The sequence below is a fragment of the Delphinapterus leucas genome, chromosome 3, assembly GCF_059928025.1.
Source record: "Delphinapterus leucas isolate spDelLeu-1000000601 "Yukka" chromosome 3, BTC_Dleu_Yukka2, whole genome shotgun sequence".
In the NCBI taxonomy this organism is placed as follows: domain Eukaryota; kingdom Metazoa; phylum Chordata; class Mammalia; order Artiodactyla; family Monodontidae; genus Delphinapterus; species Delphinapterus leucas.
The window spans coordinates 32173314-32194154 of NC_143131.1; the positions used below are offsets into that span (position 1 = coordinate 32173314).

Genomic DNA, 20841 nt, shown 5'->3' on the forward strand with positions numbered 1-20841 from the left:
TTCTCAAGGAACCAGCTTTTTGTTTTATTGATCTTTGCTATCGTTTCCTTCATTTCTTTTTCATTTATTTCTGATCTGATCTTTATGATTTCTTTCCTTCTGCTAATTTTGGGTTTTTTTTGTTCTTCTTTCTCTAATTTCTTTAGGTGTAAGGTTAGGGTGTTTATTTGAGATGTTTCTTTTCTCTTGAGGTAGGATTGTTTTGCTATAAACTTCCCTCTTAGAACTGCTTTCCCTGTGTCGCATAGGTTTTGGGTCGTTGTGTTTTTATTGTCATTCGTTTCTAGGTATTTTTTGATTTCCTCTTTGATTACTTCAGTGATATCTTGGTTATTTAGTAGCATATTGTTTAGCCTCCATGTGTTCGTATTTTTTACAGATTTTTTTCCTGTAATCGATATATAGTCTCATAGCGTTGTGGTCGGAAAAGATACATGCTATGATTTCAATTTTCTTAAATTTACCAAGGCTTGATTTGTGACCCAAGATATGATCTATCCTGGAGAATGTTCCATGAGCACTTGAGAAGAAAGTGTATTCTGTTGTTTTTGGATGGAATGTCCTATAAATATCAATTAAGTCCATCTTGTTTAATGTATCATTTAAAGCTTTTGTTTCCTTACTTATTTTCATTTTGGATGATCTGTCCATTGGTGAAAGTGGGATGTTAAAATCCTCTACTATGATTGTGTTACTGTCAATTTCCCCTTTTATTTCTATTAGCATTTGCCTTATGTATTGTGGTGCTTCTATGTTGGGTGCATAAATATTTACAATTGTTATATCTTCTTCTTGGATTGATCCCTTGATCATTATGCAGTGTCCTTCTTTGTCTCTTGTAATTGTCTTTATTTTAAAGTCTATTTTGTCTGATATGAGAATTGCTACTCCAGCTATGTTTTGATTTCCATTTGCATGGAATATCTTTGTCCATTCCCTCACTTTCGGTCTGTATGTGTCCCATGGCCTGAAGAGGGTCTCTTGTAGACAGCATATATATGGGTCATGTTTTTATCTCCATTCAGCCAGTCTATGTCTTTTGGTTGGAGCATTTAATCCATTTACATTTTAGGTAGTTATCAAAATGTATGTTCCTATTACCATTTTCTTAATTGTTTTGGGTTTGTTTTTGTAAGTCTTTTCCTTTTCTTGTGTTTCATGCCTAGAGAAGTTCCTTTAGCATATTTGTGAAACTGGTTCGGTGGTGCTGAATTCTCTTAGCTTTTGCTTGTCTGTAAAGTTTTTAATTTCTCTGTGCAATCTGAATGAGATTCGTGCTGGATAGAGTAATATTGGTTGTAGGTTTTTCCCTTTCATCACTTTAAATATGTCCTGCCACTCACTTCTGGCTTGCAGAGTTTCTGCTGAAAGATCAGCTGTTAACCTCACGGGGATTCCCTTTATGTTGTTGCTTTTCCCTTGCTGCGTTTAATATTTTTTCTTTGTATTTAATTTTTGATAGTTTGATTACTATGTGTCTTGGTGTGTTTCTCCTTGGATATATCCTGTATGGGACTCTCTGCACTTCCTGGACTTGATTGACTATTTCCTTACCCATATTAGGGAAGTTTTCAACTATAATCTCTTCAATATTTTCTCAGTCCCTTTTTTTCCCTCTTCTTCTTCTGTGACCCCTATAATTCAAATGTTGGTGACTTTAATATTGTCCCAGAGGTCTCTGAGATTGTCCTCAATTCTTTTTTTTCTTTTTAATTATTTTATGTTTTTATTTATCTTTGGCTGTGTTGCATCTTTGTTGCTGCACATGGGCTTTCCCTAGTTGCAGCGAGCGGGGGCTACTCTTCATTGCAGTGCGTGACTTCTCATTGTGGTGGCTTGTCTTATTGCAGAGCATGGGCTCTAGGCACGTGGGCTTCAGTAGTTGTGGCATGCAGGCTCAGTATTTGTGGCTCCGGGGCTCTAGAATGCAGGCTCAGTAGCTGTGGTGTGCGGGCTTAGTTGCTCCGTGGTATGTGGGATCTTCCCGGACCAGGGCACGAACCTGTGTCCCCTGCATTGGCAGGTGGATTCTTAACCACTGTGCCACCAGGGAATCCCTATCCTCAATTCTTTTCATTCTTTTTTCTTTATTGTGTTCTGTGGTAGTTATTTCCACTATTTTATCTTCCAGGTTACTTATCCATTCTTCTGCCTCAGTTATTCTCCTACTGATTCCTTCTAGAGAATTCTTAATTTCATTTATTGTGTTGTTCATCATTGTTTGTTTCCTCTTTAGTTCTAGTTCCTTGTTAAATGCTTCTTGTATTTTCTCCATTGTACTTCCAAGATTTTGGATCATCTTTACTATCATTATTCTGAATTCTTTTTCAGGTAGACTGCCTATTTCCTCTTCATTTGTTTGGTCTGGTGGGTTTTTACCTTGTTCCTTCATCTCCTGTGTAGTTCTCTGTCTTCTCATTTTGCTTAACTTACTGTGTTTGGGGGTCTCCTTTTCTCAGTGTGGAGGTTCATAGTTCCTGTTGTTTTTGTTGTCTGCTCCCAGTGGGTAAGGTTGGTTCAGTGGGTTGTGTAGGCTTCCTGGTGGAGGGGACTGGTGCCTGTGCTCTGATGGATGAGGCTGGATCTTGTCTTTCTCGTGGACAGCACCATGTCCCATGGTGTGTTTTGGGGTGTCAATGATCTTATTATGATTTTAGGCAGCCTCTCTGCTAACGGGTGGATTGTGTTCCCGTTTTGCTAGCTGTTTGGCATAGGGTGTCCAGCACTGTAGCTTGCTGGTCATTCAGTGGAGCTGGGTTTAGCGTTGAGATGGAGATCTCTGGAAGAGCTTTCGCCATTTGATATTACATGGGGCCAGGAGGTCTCTGGTGGACCAATGTCCTGAACTCGGCTCTCCCACCTCAGAGGCTCAGGCCTGCCGCCCAGCCAGAGCACCAAGACCCTGTCAGCCACACAGCTCAGAAGAAAAGGGAGAAAAAGAAAGAAAGAAAATAAAAAATAAAGTTATTAAAATTTAAAAAATTATTAAAAATAAAAAAGTAATAAAAAAAAGAGTGAAAGAAAGAAGAGAGCAACCACACCAAAAAACAAATCCACCAATGATAACAAGTGCTAAAAACTATACTAAAAAGAAAAATGGACAGTCAGAACCCTAGGACAAATGGCAAAAGCAAAGCTATACAGACAAAAATCACAAAAAGAAGCATACACATTCAACAGAAAAAGGAAAAAAAAATACATATATATATACATATATATATATACGTATATATATATATATATATATATATATAAAGGAAGAGAGCAACCAAACCAATAAACAAATCTACTGATGATAATTAACTCTAAATACTAAATTAAGAGATACATAAAACCAGAAACAAATTAGATACAGAAAGCAAACCCCAAGTCTACAGTTGCTCCCAAAGTCCACTACCTCAATTTTGGGATGATTTGTTGTCTGTTCAGGTATTCCACAATTGCAGGGTACATCAAGTTGATTGTGGAGATTTTATCCGCTGCTCCTGAGGCTGCTGGGAGAGATTTCCCTTTCTCTTCTTTGTTCGCACAGCTGCCAGGGTTCAGCTTTGGATTTGGCCCCGCCTCTGCGTGTAGGTCGTCTGAGAGCATCTGTTCCTTTTGGGAAGTCTGAGGTCTTCTGCCAGCGTTCAGTAGGTGTTCTGTAGGAGTTGTTCCACATGTAGATGTAGTTTTGATGTATTTGTGGGGAGGAAGGTGATCTCCATGTCTTATTCCTCCACCATCTTGAAGGCACCTCCAAAGCTCATGTTTAAGTGCTTTCTTTACAATGACTAAATGATTCATAATAATTCATTCAAATGTTTGTTTTCATTTAATTGTAAAATGTAGTATATACACAGAAGTATATATAAAATACGTATGTAAGATTTATAAAATGTGGAGTAAATATCTATGACATATTACCAACCAGGTCAAGAAAGAACATTAACTTCCTAGAAGGCATGCACATCCCATACCCACGAAGTTGCCCTCTCTCCCCACAGCCATCTCTCTCCCTACGTTCTGGAAGTAACCATTAGACCAACTTTTATGATAACCTTGGTTTCTTTAAGGTTTTGCCATCTATGTATGCATATCTAAACAATCCAGGGCAGTTTTTTTGTTATTGTCTGTTCTTGAACTTTGTGTAAATGGAATCATACTGCATATATTCTTTTTGCTACTTAACTCTCTCTTAACACCATATTGTTGCTTATACTGGTATGGTACTTCATTGCATGAATATACTACCATTTATTATTTATTCAACTGTTGTTGGAGATTTTGGTTGTTTCAGTTTCTGGCTATAATGAGTAAAGCTGTTATGAACATTCTCCTACAAGTTCTTCTGTGGACCTAAGTTTTTATTTCTCTTGAGTAAATATTTGGAGCAATAACTAGGATTACAGGGTCACAAGAGTATATGGTTAACCTTAACAGAAACTGCCGGTTTTCCAAAGTGGCTATACTGTTTTGCATTCCTACTAATCATGTACAAGTTCCAGTTACTCTGCATCCTTGCCAATGGCCAATCTTTTAAAATTCTAGCCCTTTTTGTAGATGTGTAGTGGCATTTTATTATATTACATTTCCCTTGTAACAATGTTGAGCATGTTTTTGTGGGCTTATTTGCTACTCAGATATTTTCTTGGGTAAAGTATCCAAATCATTTTGCCCTCATTTATTGTTTTGGGGGTGGGGGTTGTCTATTAAGATCAATTATTTTATCAGATCTGTGGTTTGCAAATCTTTTATTCCAGTCTGTGGCCTGGCTTTTCATTTTCTTAATATGTTTTTTTGAAGAGCAGATGTTTTAAATTACAGTGAAGTTCAATTTATCAGTTTTTTCTGATTTGGGTTTTTTTTTTTGTCCTAAGAATTCTGCCTAAAGTCACAAGATTACTTTTATCCAGTTTTCTTCCAGAAGTTTCATAATTTTACCTTTTATATTTAGGTCTGCGATGCATATTAAGGTAATTTTTGTATATGTTATGAGGTAAGGGTTGAGGATTTATTTCCATGTAGATATTCAATGGTTCCTGCACCACTTATTGAAAAGACTGTTCTTTCTCCTACTGAATTACCTTACCACCTTTGTTGAAAATCCATTGTCCATATATGTGTGCATCTACTTCTGTACTCTTACTTTGTTCCATTGATGTGTATATCCTTATACCAATGCCACATTATCACGATTACTGTAGTTTTATAACAAAATCTTGAAATCAGAGTATATTCTCAGATTTTATTCTTTTTCAAAACTGTTTTGGCTATCCTAGGACCTCTGATTTCCACATAAATTTTAGAATCAGCTTGTCAATTTCTACAAGAAAGTGTACTGGAAATCTGGTTGACAGTGCATCAAATCTCTATATCCATTTGATGAGAATTCATGGTTAATAAGTTTAGTCTTCCAATCCATGAGTATTATATATTTCTCATTTAGCGTTTCTTTAATTTCTTCCAGCACTATCTTATAGTTTCCAGTGTATAGGTCTTATATATATTTGGTTAAAATTAATCTTATTTAATGGTTTTTCATGCTATTTTCAGTATTTAAGATTTTTTGATTACTTGCTGCTAGTATATTGAAATGCAATTGGTTTTTATACATTGACCTTGTATCCTGTGATCTTGCTAACTAGTTCTAGTCGTTTGTTCTACTTAGTAGTTCTACTATTTTCTGTATATTCTATAGGATTTTTTACATAATTATGTTGTTTGTGAATAAGCACACCTTTAATTCTGCTTTTCCAATTCGTGTTTCATTTCCTTTGCCAAGTTGCACTGATCAGGACCTCCAATCCTATGTTGAATAGAAACACTCATATTTTGTTCTCAACTTTAAGGAAAAAGTGTTTAGTCTTCCACCATTAAGTGTAATGTTAGCTGTACATTTTTTCATAGATGTCTTTTATCAGGCTGAGGAAGTTCTTTTATTTCTAGTTTGCTGAGAATTTGATTATATTGTGCTTATGTGTGATTTTGTGTCTGTCCTACTCTGGGTTCATTGAGTTTCTTGGATCTATGCTTTTGTAGTTTTCATCAAAACACAAGGAAGTTAGTGGTAAGTAAGGTAGGTGGACAGATACAGTGGACTGATGTGTGCCGAACATCCAGTTCTTTAGGAAAGCACTTCTTTCCTGTTACGTATAGTTTGGGAATGATTCTGTACCCCAAAACTGAGTCCATAACTCAAGCTGGGTCAATCAGCACCCTTCCTGGGACTTGTCTGTTGAATATACCTCTGGGTTAGAGTAAATAGAATGAAGTAACTTGACATTGCCTGCACTCTCCCAGGGCTTATGGAGCAAACTGTAGAAAGACAAAAAAATAAAGATGGAAAGAAAAGCAGAATTGACCTAGAGACAGCCGTGAAGATACTGAGGTTCTGGATCTAGTCATGTGGAAGTAGCTCTATATTTGGACTTCTTAGTTTTGAGGGCCAATAAATTCTTTGTTTGCTTAAACTAACTTGAGATTCTTGTTTTTTTTATTTTTGTCAACTTCGGTGGAGTCCTTGTACGTCACACCAGGAATCTGAAATTTCTTCTGAAGGAGAAGGTGGGGGTACAATATATTTAGGTTTACATTTTTGAAAGAAAACTCTGACTTTAGTGCAGGGAAATAATGAAGACAGGGTCCAATTAGAGGCGGGAAAGCCACTTAGACACTATTGTAAGCATCCAAGTGAAATAGGGTACCTGACTAAACTCTAAAAAACTAAAATAGTGAGGTAACTGGACAGATATTTCTTTATCAAGTAAATAGACTTGCTTAGAAATTGGTGACTAACTGGATTTGGAGGGAGGGGAAGGAATTTAAAGATGAGACCTGTATTTCTGATTTGAGTAATTAGATGATAAAGACAGGTAGAAAACAGGAGGAACAGGAAGAGGCAAAGGGCAGAGAGAGAGAGGAATGAGTGCAGATTTGGTCACATTTTGAATGAGGATCTTTGGCAGTCATTCAAGTGGAAATGTTGATTACACAAGTAGACACTCAGGTGTGGGCTGCAGATACGATAGTCCTAGTTCCCACATGGCAAACTGATTAAACTTAAAAAGAGTTATTCTTCCTGCTAAGAGGAGCTGCCATAATACAAGCATAGCTGAGTTCTAAAACAAATGTTTAATTTCAAACATGCCATAATGCAGTAGAAATGTTTATTTGAAATGAAAAAGTAAAAACAATAGTATTTTAACTAATATGTGAAGCAGAACAACAAAACTGAATAAAAATAGATTACATTAGTTCTTACAAATTTTGGATTTAAAAAAGTCTTATCATTTAGCTTCAATCTCCTTATGAGGAAACTTCCCTTATGAGGAAAATAAAACTTCAAAGAGTTTAAATGATTTACTAGAAGACTCAAAAATATTCTGCAAAATTTTTTTATTATTAAGAGAATTTAAATGAAAAAACTGATAGAAAATGAAAGGAAAGCATGTGCCTTTCAAGACCTTCAGATTCAATGTTCTATTTCTTTATTTTCCTGATACAACTGTATCACTATCATAATTTCCCCCTCATGAATAAGAGGAAAAATGATGGAGGTGGGAAGTATCCTGAGGAAGAGAATGAGTAATATGTGAGTCCTGAGATGAAATCAACTATAAAACATATAAGTGGAGGAAATTTATGTGGTTAGCAGAGAGGTTTTCAATGAACAAGTCACTAGTAAGTCCAGGTATATTATACTAAAGAAATGCTGAACATACATTTCATGAATTTCAGGATCAATATCCCATACCTTGTACAGTTAACTCAAAATAGATTTTTCTCTTTCCTAAACATTTTGCCATACCAAAATGATCTGTCTAAAACATAAATATATGTCAAAACCAAGACTTTCAGTGACTCCTCACTGCCTAAAATGAATGCACTGTTTCATACGTTCCACTTATTATTCATTGCCTATATATGTTTAATAGCCACTATAAAGAAATACTGTGTTGAATGAACACCAAATACAAAGTGTATAAATGAAGTGGATGAATGTGCTAGAACAATGCTACTCCAAGTCTGATCCACTTACCAGTTTCATCATCACATTGAAGGTGGAGCATCTGTTTTAACAGGCTATCGAAGTGATTCTTATGAATGTTAAAAGTTTCAGAAACACTCTTCTAGACAACTAAAAAGAAGGAGGGGGATCTTAATTTCTCTTAGAAATCTTACCACCCTCCAAAGGATACTGAAAACATCTGCTGTGTGGTTAGAATTCTTAAACCCTCTCAAAAGATGTTATGTAAATGAAAGAAACAGGGTTCAGATTTCTGATTCTTAAGGACCATTTAGCCACATTAGCCCTAATGAAAGATGTAGCTTCATTATTTTCAGTTCAGTATACTTAGCATATATATTAATGTGCTTATATGTAAATGTGCGTAAAACAAAAACATGTAGCAGAACTGGAGTTGTGGCTAAGTACAGTATTTAAGCAAGACTTTCATTTTAAGTAGACATGACAGAATTTTAAATTTACAGAATTAACAATGTGTAGCATACATTCATTTTACATATTCAAAAAATCTAAACTCAGGGAACTGAAAAGCTGAAAAACGAGAGGTAGTGGTACCTAATGAGTGGTATTTTGACATTCCATTAAATATTATAAATTAGAAGATTATAGGAGAAAGGGAGTTAAATTCTAAGAGAATACGGAAAGGGCAACCCATGGTCTTGGGAAAAAAATAAAAGTGGAAGGAAAAATATTTTCAAAATGTATTTTGAAAATTGTTAGACATACATTAGTGACAACAGGTAGAAGGTAATAATTACTCTTGGTAGCATAAAAGGTAAGAGGAAAGGAGTCTATGTTCTTGCTTTTTTGTTAGACCTGGTCATTCCCACTTTTTTCTCCCTCCCTGTTGCCATGACTTGGGGGCACTTGGTTTTGTCATCCTAATTTTGAAGATTAAAAACTATTTTTAAACTATTTTTATATTACTATTTTGCTTCATATATGGTGTGTCTTGGGTGAAACATGTGTTGTGGTTATTGATGGGGGAGGGAGGAGGAGGAATCAGATAGGGAGCTCAATCCATAAACTAGTTGTATCCTCTAATGCAATGGTTCTCAAACATGACATGTACCAGAATGTCCTGAAGGGCTTATTAAAACAGAGTGCTGGGACTCATCCCAAAGTTTTGGGTTCAGCAGGTTTGGGACTGGGCTGGAGAATTTGAATTTCTAACAAATTCCCAGATGATGCTGATGTGAGAGTTTGGTGTGTACATTTTGAGAACCACTGCTTTGAAGGAATCAGTAGTCCCAGGCCAAAGAAGAGCTAGGTGAACACTGAGGGAAAACAGTGTCTCCCTGCATAGGTTTTTAAGACATAGAACATTAGTTACAAGTTTATCACTTGCTCAAAAAACAACCAGGTGTGTATTACAAGGACTGTAACTGACCAAATCAGTAGTTGGAAGAAATTTCTTTCCAAGGTTAAACCCAAAACCTAAATAACTTTTAAAAAGAGACAGTATTTGTCTATTTAGGAACTGTTGTAGAATCTAGTACTATGGGACTGGACCTGCTCAGCTAGCCTATTTAAGTTTTGACACTTGAACTAACTTGAAAATGAATACTATAAATTCAAAATAAGAGTTTTTTATTTTTTTATCTTTGTGTTAAAATCATAATCTTATTTCATTTGTTTAACCTGATTATTAAAAAACAAAACAGTATTACGTAGTAAAAAAGAATTCACCTGCAAATGTACTGTCTGCTGATACCAGCCACTTATTAAAAACATGTTTCTACTAAAATTATTCTTAAATTCTTAGACTTATAGCACCTGAAATCTGGACCCAGCTGAGCTTTTATTTTACAGATCAAAATGCATGGATGAAAATACATTACAATAATTAATGAAGCCGTTCTAGTTTAGCCTGAAGAGATTTAAAATTCCCAGTGATGGTCTGTACTGTTACTGAGGAGCTCATAGACTGGAGCTCAACCAGATAACCACAAACGGCATCCAGGCAGAGATTTGTGAATCTTCTCCTGTAATGAAAAAGACACCTGATCAACCATCTACATACTTAGAAGCATTTCCTCCTATAGGACTTCCCTTCAACTTCTGCTAACCTTACTTATTATAGTCCCACATGAGAGCAAGGATCATGTAATTAAGTAAATGGCAAATAAATGAAAATAGAGAAGGAAACTCAGGGGGTAGGTGGATTGCCACATCACCACCATTTCCCTTTTGAAGATTATTATAATGAGAAGGAGGCAGTAAGGGATGACTCCTTAAATTAATATTATTTATATTCATTTGGCCTTTTCAAACAAATATATCTTGAAATGGCCACCGATATCACAAATACATAATTGAACTTCCTAGGCCACTAATTCAAAGTGAAAGGAGTTTAAGAGTAATTCATTAATTTTATCCTGTCACCTTTAGAAAGACTTCAGGACAAGGGTTGAAAAATGGAAAAAACTCTAACCTTTCATAAATACTGACTGATATCATTCAAATAGTTATTGCAAACATGCACAAGAGCTTAAATCTCGCATGCTTCTTTTAGTTTCCATATCGTGCCCCACCGTCTCCAAATTTGTTACCCAGGTATTTATTAGGTGCATTTAAAAGCCTTTGGTATATAATAAAGTATATCTAATTCATACTTACCTCTCACAATTTAAAACTTGGCTAGGATTTTCAACATATCTTGTCAATAGTACATGTATACAATCCAAAAGGTGCAGTGGCTTCTTCATTCTGTTCCAGAATGGATCCTATAAAGAAAAATACATCATGAGTTGTAAGGCAAACTGTCAACTGATTTTTTAATCATTTATGTTAGTTAAAATAGTCATCAATGTCCAAAGCAAAATTTACTGATATTAAAATAAGCATTTAATATTATGTGGTTACTAAATTATATATCTGATTATGGTTAATAATGAATAGCACTGAAAACTTCATTGTGATGTTATTTAGGAAGAATATTTGATGTATCGATCCACTGTGTAGAGCATACAAATTTCCTGCTTAGGAACCTGAAGCAAGAGAAGAAAATCCATCTCTTCCTATTGGCTGTGACACCATTTTTACTTTGAACTTATGCAGACTTAATCCGATGGTGTGAATAAGAGACTAAATCAGGAGTCAGAGAATCTTAATTCTAGTTCTGGCTTCATCATTACTAGCCATGTGACTTGAGCAGGTTATTTAACCTCTTTGCCCTTGTCAGATGTAGTAGAAGATGGGGATACTACTACTTGCTCATTTCCATCATGGGCTCATTATGAGTTTTAATGAGATATACAAGTGCCTTGTAAAGCACTGTATGAATGTTTTGACGATGGTACTGTAATCATGACTAGTATTAAACGCAATCCAGTTCAACAGGTTTTGTTTGGTTTTTGATCTTAGGAGAAAAATTACAAAATATACAGTCCAATAAGGTTAAATATGGTGAGAAAGATCATTTTTAAAAAATTGAGGCATAACTGACATATAACATTATATTGGTTTCAGGTGTACAATACAGTGATTCACCGTTTGCATTCACTGCAAAATGATCACCATAGTAAGTCTAGTTACCACCCGTCACCATACATAGTTAAATTTTCTTTTCTTGTGGAAAGATCTTTAAGCACTGATATTTTAGATGAGGTTACAGTGAATAAACACACTGATATTTTGTTACTTTGAAGTAAATGATAATTCTTCATGTATTTAGCCTGTTCCACTAAAAGTAAAGCATATATAATTATGTTTATTAATATTAAAAAAGATTTGATTTTTATCATGATATATAGCAAAGCAACTCTCATTACTGGTTTTAAAAAAGTCTGAAGCATAATTTGCTTAACCAATGAAGCAAATTTCTGATACAACTGTATTAGATGAGATACTTACAAACACACAAGTAAAATACTCTGCTCCTGTATCTAGAAAGTTAATTGATTTAACTAAATAAATTATTTTATTTTATTTAATATTTTCCTTACCCGTGACTTGAACAAGTGATCATATACTTCCAGTAGTCTAGGTAATGGCACTCCAATTTCATTCATTGTCTGTATCACAAAACCCACATCCCAGTTCAAAGTACAAACTTGCTGCTCTAAGAACTGCACAATAAAATCTGGGGAGAGAAAAGGACCAGAAGTTGGGATTGTTAACTCTGTTTTTGCGCCCAGCGTTACTGAGATATAATTGACATGTAACGCTGTCTAAGTTTAAGGTATAAATGTGATAATTTGATACACATACATATTGCAAAATGTTTTCCACAATAAGGTTAGTTAACATGTCCTTCACCTCATAGAATTACCATTTTTTGTTGTTGTAGAATTGTTAACTCTTGATACTAAAAAGTAGGCCTTACTCATAACTGAACGGTTTCTACAGGAAAATCTTTTAAAAAACAATTTAAAAATTTCTTTTAATAAAAAATAAGGCATATACCGAAATATAGGCAAACCTATAGAGATAGAAAGTAAAACAGTGGTTGCTTAGGGCTGAAGGTGGATATAATTTCTTTTTTGGGGTGATGAAAATGGTCTAAATTTAATTGTGATGATGATTGCACAACTCTGTAAATATGCTAAAACCATTCAATTACACACTTTAAAGCTATTAGAGAAAAAACTTATTATAGTGAATTTGGAAAACAGCAAAAGAACAAGAAGAAAATAGAGGGCATTCACAATTTCACTATTGGAGAGGACCCACTGATAATATTTAATATCTTGAAATACTATATCTTCAATTTAACAGCTTTTCAGAAAAGAAGCACTACTGCATCTAGATTTTAGAAATATTAAATGTAATATTCATAAGATTCATAAGTTATTCATTTTGATGATTGTAACTGTGGTCCCAGTCTCACTTTTTACTACCTGTTACATCATAAATAAGATTTTTTGTTTTAAATTGATTGACTGATTGTTGCGTTGGGTTTTCGTTGCTGCGCGTGGGCTTTCTCTAGTTGCGTCCAGCGGGGGCTACTACTCTTCGTTGTGGTGCGTGGGCTTCTCATAGCAGTGGCTTCTCTCGTTGTGGCTCGCGGGCTCTAGTGCGCAGGCTCAGTAGTTGTGGCACACGGGCTTAGTTGCTCCACGGCATGTGGCATCTTCCTGGACCAGGGATCGAACCCATGTCCCGTGCATTGGCAGGCGGATTCTTAACCACTGTGCCACCAGGGAAGTCCCATAAATAAGATCTTAACAGTAACAATCAAATTCTTACTTATGGTACCTAAAATCTGAGACTGACCAATGTAAGTAACCATGGGCAAGAGGAGTCACTGAAAATACTGCCACTGAACCTGCATCTCCCCTACAAGTTACCATACAGAGATTCTGGAAAGGTAATAAAAATTCTAAAGACTCAATTTGTTCTAGTTTGAAGCCCCCTGGAACCTGTTTGCCATTGAGAGAGTGATAGAAAAAGGAAGGCCTCTTCTACCCTAAATTTTATTGGGTTCAACAATTAAAAATCTTAAGTCAAAGCAGAAATACCCTCAAAAGGGGTTGTGTACAATGTGGCCTTTTTGCTATTAAAATTGTCAGGTTTCACATACTCATAAGACATATATATACACAGTTGCTCTTTATTTTCCTGATCAATGAAATGGCATGGCAGTTTTTTGTTGTTTTGGCATGGCAGTTTTTAATACTGTACTTACAAGAAATAAGGGTATGATTATAATAGTTTTATTTCTTACCATGTCCAGGGAATAAACCCTAAATCAGAGAAGGTCTATAAACAAGTCTGGATCTTCATATTTTAAAAACAATTTGATGTTATGTTATAAGCGTTTTCATGTTTCTCAACATTTTTCAAAAACACAAAGTGCTTATTTAACATTCTACTGTATGAATATATTTATGTTGAGTCTATTGGTTTATAACCGAGGAAGACATTATAGGTGGGCAAATGGCTTATAACAGAGTCTCCTACATAACAAATAGTCAGTATATCTGGTTAAGAAAGGAGTTCACAAAAATTACATTTTTAACACAACTACTTGCTATTTTAAAGAAAAATATGCCCTCAATATAACAGGGGGCAGTTGAATCAATCACAGATCATCCATGCACAAAAACATCAGCTATTTTCCCCTTCTCTTCAAGTGTGTATAGGGTTACCAGTAACACAACCACTACAGTCTGTTAGTCAGACTATCCCAAGATAGATATATCAACTTGGAAGGTCAAGCAAAGAGAGTTTCATACCCAACTATTCATCAACAAATTCTGCTATTCTTTGGAGGTGTTTCTTTCTGGAGAGGTAGAATGAAACTGCAGAGCTAATAAATAGCAACAACAAAATGATTTTGCCCTACAAACCATTATTTTTCCATGTCAATGAAGAAAACCGTCAAAACAAAAAGATAAAAGCCCCACAACCGTAGCTAAGGTTATGGCTTACCTAGAGGAAAGAAACGAGGTGTGCCGGCATACATCTTGCCAAGGAGCACAATCTTGAGACTAAGAGCATGCATCCTGTCTGGGGAGCTCAATGTCACACTTTCATTCAGTTCTGTAAGAAAGAGACATGTCAGTAGAAACCCAAACTGTTTTCATTGTGAAAATTTTAAATTGACTATTTTATTCTGTGTCAAGGTACAAAATACTAGAACTTCTATGCACGTTAATATAATGAGCAGATTCTGTGTTTCTGTTACTGTCTGATATACTTTCCACTTACCAGGGCACTAGTTATGAGATTCCGAGCTAAGTGTCTCAGAACCCCTTACTAAGCAGTATAAACCACAAAAATGACACATCTTTTCTGAGGGTCCTCTCAAATATTTACTGGGATCATTCTCTACAGGATCGCCCTCCACCATATCAAGTACCCTCTACTTCCCTCTGTTTAGGTATATACAATTCTCATGAGCCCTAAATATATGACCGTTAACAGCTTGCATTCACTCTTCTACTAAGTCACTAAATAACATACAGCTAATACACCTATAAATGAACACTTACCTTTCTCTATGATATCTTGCCAAAGTGTCTGCACCAGTATAGGGTCTGAATAACCAGCACAATGAATTATTGCAAGTTTACATTCTGCCAGTTTAAATGGGTCAGCAAATTCCCCATAAAGCTGTAGGAGAAAATGCCAACATCCAACCAGAGATCAGTATTCAGAAATTAACAGTGAAGAACTCCCTCAAAGTTAAAAGTAACCAAAGATTTTATCTAAAGTTCCAAAAATATGATACAAAGATGTGATGACATGTACGTGGTCGTAATGCCAGATTAAGAATGGTAAATGTGGGCTTCCCTGGTGGCACAGTGGTTGAGAGTCCGCCTGCTGATGCAGGGCACGTGGGTTTGTGACCCGGTCCGGGAAGATCCCACATGCCGCAGAGCGGCTGGGCCCGTGAGCCATGGCCGCTGAGCCTGCGCTCCGCAACGGGAGAGGCCACAACAGTGAGAGGCCCGTGTACCGCAAAAAAAAAAAAAAAAAAAAAAAAAAGGTAAATGCATGGAAAACACATTTAAACAGATTTAAATATGTGTGCCTTTTTTTTTCTTGGCTGAGAGCAAGATACTGCAATGACATTTCTTTTAGAATTAGTGTTGTCTAAACTAAGGTTTGAAAAATCACGGAAATACTGACAAATCTAATGGTGCTTCAGGGTACTTAGAGAAATGTCCATGAATAATTGAAAAAGAAACTGTTCAGAAGGGTACAGAGTGGGAGAGGCTTGGAGAGTTAAGCAAAGATAAATTACTTTTTCAAGATAAGAAACAAGGCCATAAAATAGGTGGCAGGAGTTTTAACAAAGCCCCATGTGAGGCTGATAGATTCTTGATAGAAACTGGCCTGGAAAGAGAAACATAGCAAGAGTGAGATACCACAGTGGTGATGTGTCAGCTCAGTGATATGCTTCCAAAGATGGCTTATCTTAAACACAAAACAAAATGCAAAAGAAACAAGATAATAGGTGACTACTATAGGAATTTCACTTGCTTTTTTATTACCTTAGTTATGTCCATTAGCTCAGAGTCCAGCTGAGAAATTGCATCCTGTACAGAAGAATGATGGGAATATTGCCTTTGTAGTGTCTCTTGTATCTGAAGTTGGATCCTAGCAACCTAGTTTGGGTAGAAAAAAAATCAAATCTTAAGTTCTTCATGATAAATCACCAGGTACTTGAAGGAATGGCTCCTAGTATCTGACTTTAAGTTTGTTAAAATAAAAATAATATATAAATAACAGCATAGTGACTGCAGTTAATCATACTGTATTGCATATTTTGAAAGTTGCTAAGAGTAGGTCTTAAAGAGTCCTCATCACAAGAAAATAAATTTTTTTGTAATCATTTATGGTGACAGATGCTAACTAGACTTACTGTGGTGATCATTTTGCAATATATAGAAAAATTTAATCATTATGTTGTATACCTTAGCAACTGTTATATGTCAATTCTACCCAAATTTAAAAAAATGTATAAAGACTTTTATCGTAACAGACTAGCAACGCTTCATTACAACAGAAGATTACACAGGGACTGTGCTGTTGACAGAGAGCCTTTGCTACTCACCAACACCTGTTTTGCCCAAGATTATAGCCAGACAAAATGGCCAGCCTCTACTTCCCGGCCTCCTCTGCTAGGAGTACGGCTGTAAGACTATGTTCTCTTCAAAGGAATGTCAACAGAAGTACAGTATGCCACTTCAGGGTTGAGGTTTTTTTAAGAGTGAATGTGCTTCTTACATGCTCTTTTCACCCTTCCTCCCTTTGATCAAAGAAAAAGGTAAGGCCATTGGAATGGTAGAGCCAGAAAATAGAACTTGGGAACTGACATCGCCAAGTGGAAGAAAGCAACATGCCAATCAGGAACACCAACTCTGGATTTTGTGAATGAGAAATAAGCTTTTGTATGTGGACCATTATACATTTTTGTGTCTCTTAGTAAAGGCAGTTTAGCCCACTCTACACATCTACTTATTAGCCTCCAGAATAAACAGTGAATGTGACATAATCTGCTTGGTGTTAGAATAGTTAGAATAAATCTTTAGAAATGCCATAGAGAGAACTTTTAGATTACAGCAATGTCCTAGGACCCAAATGCTGTATCGTTAAAATCTTTTAAAAGATTTATATATAAATATGAAAAGAAAAAAAGAAGGCGTAAGAGATTAAAATTAATACTGACTGCTACAGACCTATTATCTACTAGGGGAAGAGAGGAAGTGGACTAACACGTGGCTACTAATCAATGTGGACAAGACTTAAGTGTCGTTAGCACTTACTTCCATTTTTTCTTCTAATTCATGAAGGAATTCACCATCTGCAGCTATTGATGAAATGGCAGTGGAACTTTTGGCACTAAGAATGGCACGAGCAATGTACTCTAGTCGCTGCTGAAGTGAAATTTCTGTGCTGGGGGGAAAATCCTTATTTTTATTCATGTGAATTCTTAAGGATCCAATATACATATATATCAGCTATGATGTACTATTTATGCCAAATTAACATAAAAGGCCATTTGAAACTTGAAAAATTAGAGGATTTCTAATAAAAGAGATCCACAACTTAAGTCAACACATAAATACTTATGTTTACATCCAAAAAGTAACTTCCTATTTTAAAACTTCAGTATATTAAAACTTGGATTATTCTAAAATTAAATTAAACTTTTTATTATTCCTCATATTCTTCACTTCTCTACCTTAATATGGCAAACACTACATTTCATTTTCCACACAGCAACTAGAGTGACCTCTTAAAAACAAAAATCAGATCACGTCACATGCTTTAAGACCCTCCAATCTCCTTTACCTACTCCTCCAACCTCATCTCATTCCTCCCTTGTTCACCATTTCCAACCCTACCGGCTTTCTTTTTTGTACCCTAAACATGATAAACTTAAATCTGATGCAGTGCCTCTTCAGAGACCATCGCTTCTGTGCTTAAACCACGTCCTCCATTTCTTTAATAGCTGCCTCTTCCTGTCATTTGAGAATCAATTTTAATGACAATTTGTCTGAGGCCTTCTCTGACCAATCTTAACTAAAGCAGCTCCCCATTCCCCAAGGCACTTTCTACTGTAAAATCCTGTTTTTACTGTATTTATAGAATCTGAACTTGTCTGTCTATGGTCTTTGCCCACTAGAATGAGAGCTCCTTAGGAGCAGGGATGGTGTTGATCTTGTTCACTACTCCCTTCCTCAATGCCTTGAATTATCACTGGTACTCAAAATCTATTTGCTGGCTGATTGACGGACAGGTGTCAGAATGCCCTAAGCATGTATCCACCTCCATGATTACCATCTTCAGTCCTTTCTAATCCCCTAAGTCCATCAGACCTGGGTCTTTGACATTATAAAGCAACTTGGCATTAAAAACAAACATATTAACTCATTTAGTTGTTGGCAACCCCTCAGATCAACGAGTATGAAATGAAACTTTTGATATCCCCATGAATGCCAATCTGAATCAGGAAAAAACTGGCTTTCTTTTACTTTCAGAGAAGGTCTTACTTAAAAAACTGTCCTTCTACATAGCTATGGCTCCTATAAGTTTTCCCCTTCCAAAAAGAAACCAAAAGAAAGAAAGGATTAACTCCTTTCTCCTATCTTGCAAAGTACATGTGTGGATGACAGGTAATTAGCACTGACCATCTCTTAAGATCAAATATAAAGGACTCTGTACCTTTAGGAGCTTTGCTTCTAAAAGGCTTTCCTTTACCTCCCTTCTCATCTCTTAAAAAAAAACCCACTTGAAACAAACATTTTCAACATGGGTAATATTTCCCACATGCCGTGGAGCGGCTGGGCCCGTGAGCCATGGCTGCTGAGCCTGCGCATCCAGAGGTTGTGCTCCGCCACGGGAGAGGCCACAACAGTGAGAGGCCCGTGTACCGCAAAAAAAAAAAGTATAACACTATAGCCGCCAACTTACTTGGTGCAGCCTACATATGTAAAAAGAGTGTCATGAGGGCTTCCCTGGTGGCGCAGTGGTTAAGAATCCACCTGCCAATGCAGGGGACACGGATTCGAGCCCTGGTCCAGGAAGATCCCACATGCCGCGGAGCAACTAAGCCTGTGCACCACAACTACTGAGCCTGTGCTCTAGAACCCGTGAGCCACTACTGAAACCTGTGTACATAGAGCCCGTGCTCCACAACAAGAGAAGCCACTAAAATGAGAAGCCCAGGCACCGCAACAAAGAGTATCCTCCCATTTGCCGCAACTAGAGAAAGCCCACGCACAGCAACAAAGACCCAACGCAGCCAAAAATAAATAAATAAATAATAAATTTAAAAAAAAAGTGTAGTGAGAAAGAGAGTAACATAATAGTCGGAAAAAGATTTTATTGTGGAAAGAGACGGTAAACTGCGAGCTGGTAAGACATATAGGGTCTCTCACATGAGGAGGAAATTAGGTTATGTGTTTGTGTGTGAAGTAGATATGGACAATGGGCACTGTTCTTAAAAGTTAGAGGATTTCTGAATATTTTATAACAAGAATATAGTAACTGTTATAACAAGGAACAAGGTCAGTAAATATTAATGAAAGGGCAATTAAAAGCCACTCTAGGGGGCTTCTGTGGTGGTGCAGTGGTTAAGAATCCACCTGCCAATGCAGGAGAAATGGGTTCGAGCCCTGGTCCAGGAAGATCCCACATGCCGTGGAGCAACTAAGCCCGAGCACCACAACTACTGAGCCTGCACTCTAGAGCCCGCGAGCCACAACTACTGAGCCTGTGTGTCACAACAACTGAAGCCCACGCGCCTAGAGCCCATGCTCCACAACAAGAGAAGCCACTGCAATGAGAAGCCCACACACCACAACAAAGAGTAGCCCCCGCTCGCCGCAACTAGAGAAAGCCTGTGTGCAGTAACAAAGACCCAACACAGCCAAAAAGAAAAAAAGAAACAAAAAAAAAAAAGAAAGAAAAACACCAAATGACTATTAAGACCAAAGATAGCAAGAAGACCAAAAATGCCTTGGGCCCACACATGCAATAATTACAACTGCATGAGCACACACACAAACAGATACACAAACTCTCACACTTGCTATTAGCCATATCTGGGTGATTTAAGTAGCCATTCTGATTAACTTGGTTTAATAATAACCTTGTCTCAAACACCTCCTTGTCCTAACTTAACCAATTTCCAGATTTTGGAAATAGCACTGCACTATTGTGGCAAAGAAAATTCCAAATGAAAAGAGGGTCAAATTAATGATCTGTCCAAAATTTTAAGTTGTCTTTTGATATGACAATCTAATTAGAAATTTCAATGCACTCTTTAACAGGATTCTTAACAATCCTCAATATATATGCTCCAAGACCTATTCAGTAATTTAAAGAGAGTAGAGGAAATTAGCCTGGAATTTGTTAAACGTTTAAAATTATAAAGACTTTGAGAAGTATTTATTGTCCTTTAGTTAAAAATAGTAATTAAGGGACTTCCCTGGTGACGCAGTGGTTAAGACTCCACGGTCCCAAGGCAGAGGGCCCGGGTTCAATCCCTGGTCAGGGAACTAGATCTCACATGCATGCCAGAACTAAAAGTTCGCATGCCACAACTAAGGAGCCAGTGAGCCGAAACTAAGGAGCCCACATGCCGCAACTAAGCAGCCCGCCTGCCTCAACTAAGACCCAGCGCAACCAAATAAAAATAAATAAATATTAAAAAAGAAAAAGAATAGTAATTAATTGCTGTTAATAGGAAAGAATCTAAAGACATACTTTAAAGAAAAGGATTTACAAGACAGTTTGAATAGAGAGTCTATTTAGTAGGAGGTATTTGGTACCTGCTACACATTATTAAAAACAAAGAGAGAAAACTATAAACTTTAGATAAATCCAAGTAAAAGCATAAAAGTTTTATATATGTATAACCTGAATAAGGTTTT

At 36.4% G+C, this 20841-nt stretch overlaps 1 protein-coding gene across 2 annotated transcripts in view; it reads right to left on the reverse strand.

Moving 5' to 3' along the window:
• Positions 1-9581: 9581 nt before the first annotated feature.
• Positions 9582-20841, reverse strand: part of NUP155 (nucleoporin 155) — a 62618-nt gene continuing 51358 nt past the window's right edge. Inside the window, exons 29-35 of one of the 2 annotated variants that reach the window (XM_022599029.3) lie at positions 17227-17356; positions 15952-16065; positions 14947-15067; positions 14384-14494; positions 11956-12092; positions 10628-10734; positions 9582-9993 (exon numbers count right to left, since the gene is read on the reverse strand). In XM_022599029.3, the coding sequence (XP_022454737.2) occupies positions 9855-9993; positions 10628-10734; positions 11956-12092; positions 14384-14494; positions 14947-15067; positions 15952-16065; positions 17227-17356 (859 nt within the window). In that variant the 3' untranslated portion in view covers positions 9582-9854. Of the gene's footprint in view, positions 9994-10627; positions 10735-11955; positions 12093-14383; positions 14495-14946; positions 15068-15951; positions 16066-17226; positions 17357-20841 lie in introns of those variants that run through there. The other variant, XM_089908781.1, reaches the window with a different exon arrangement.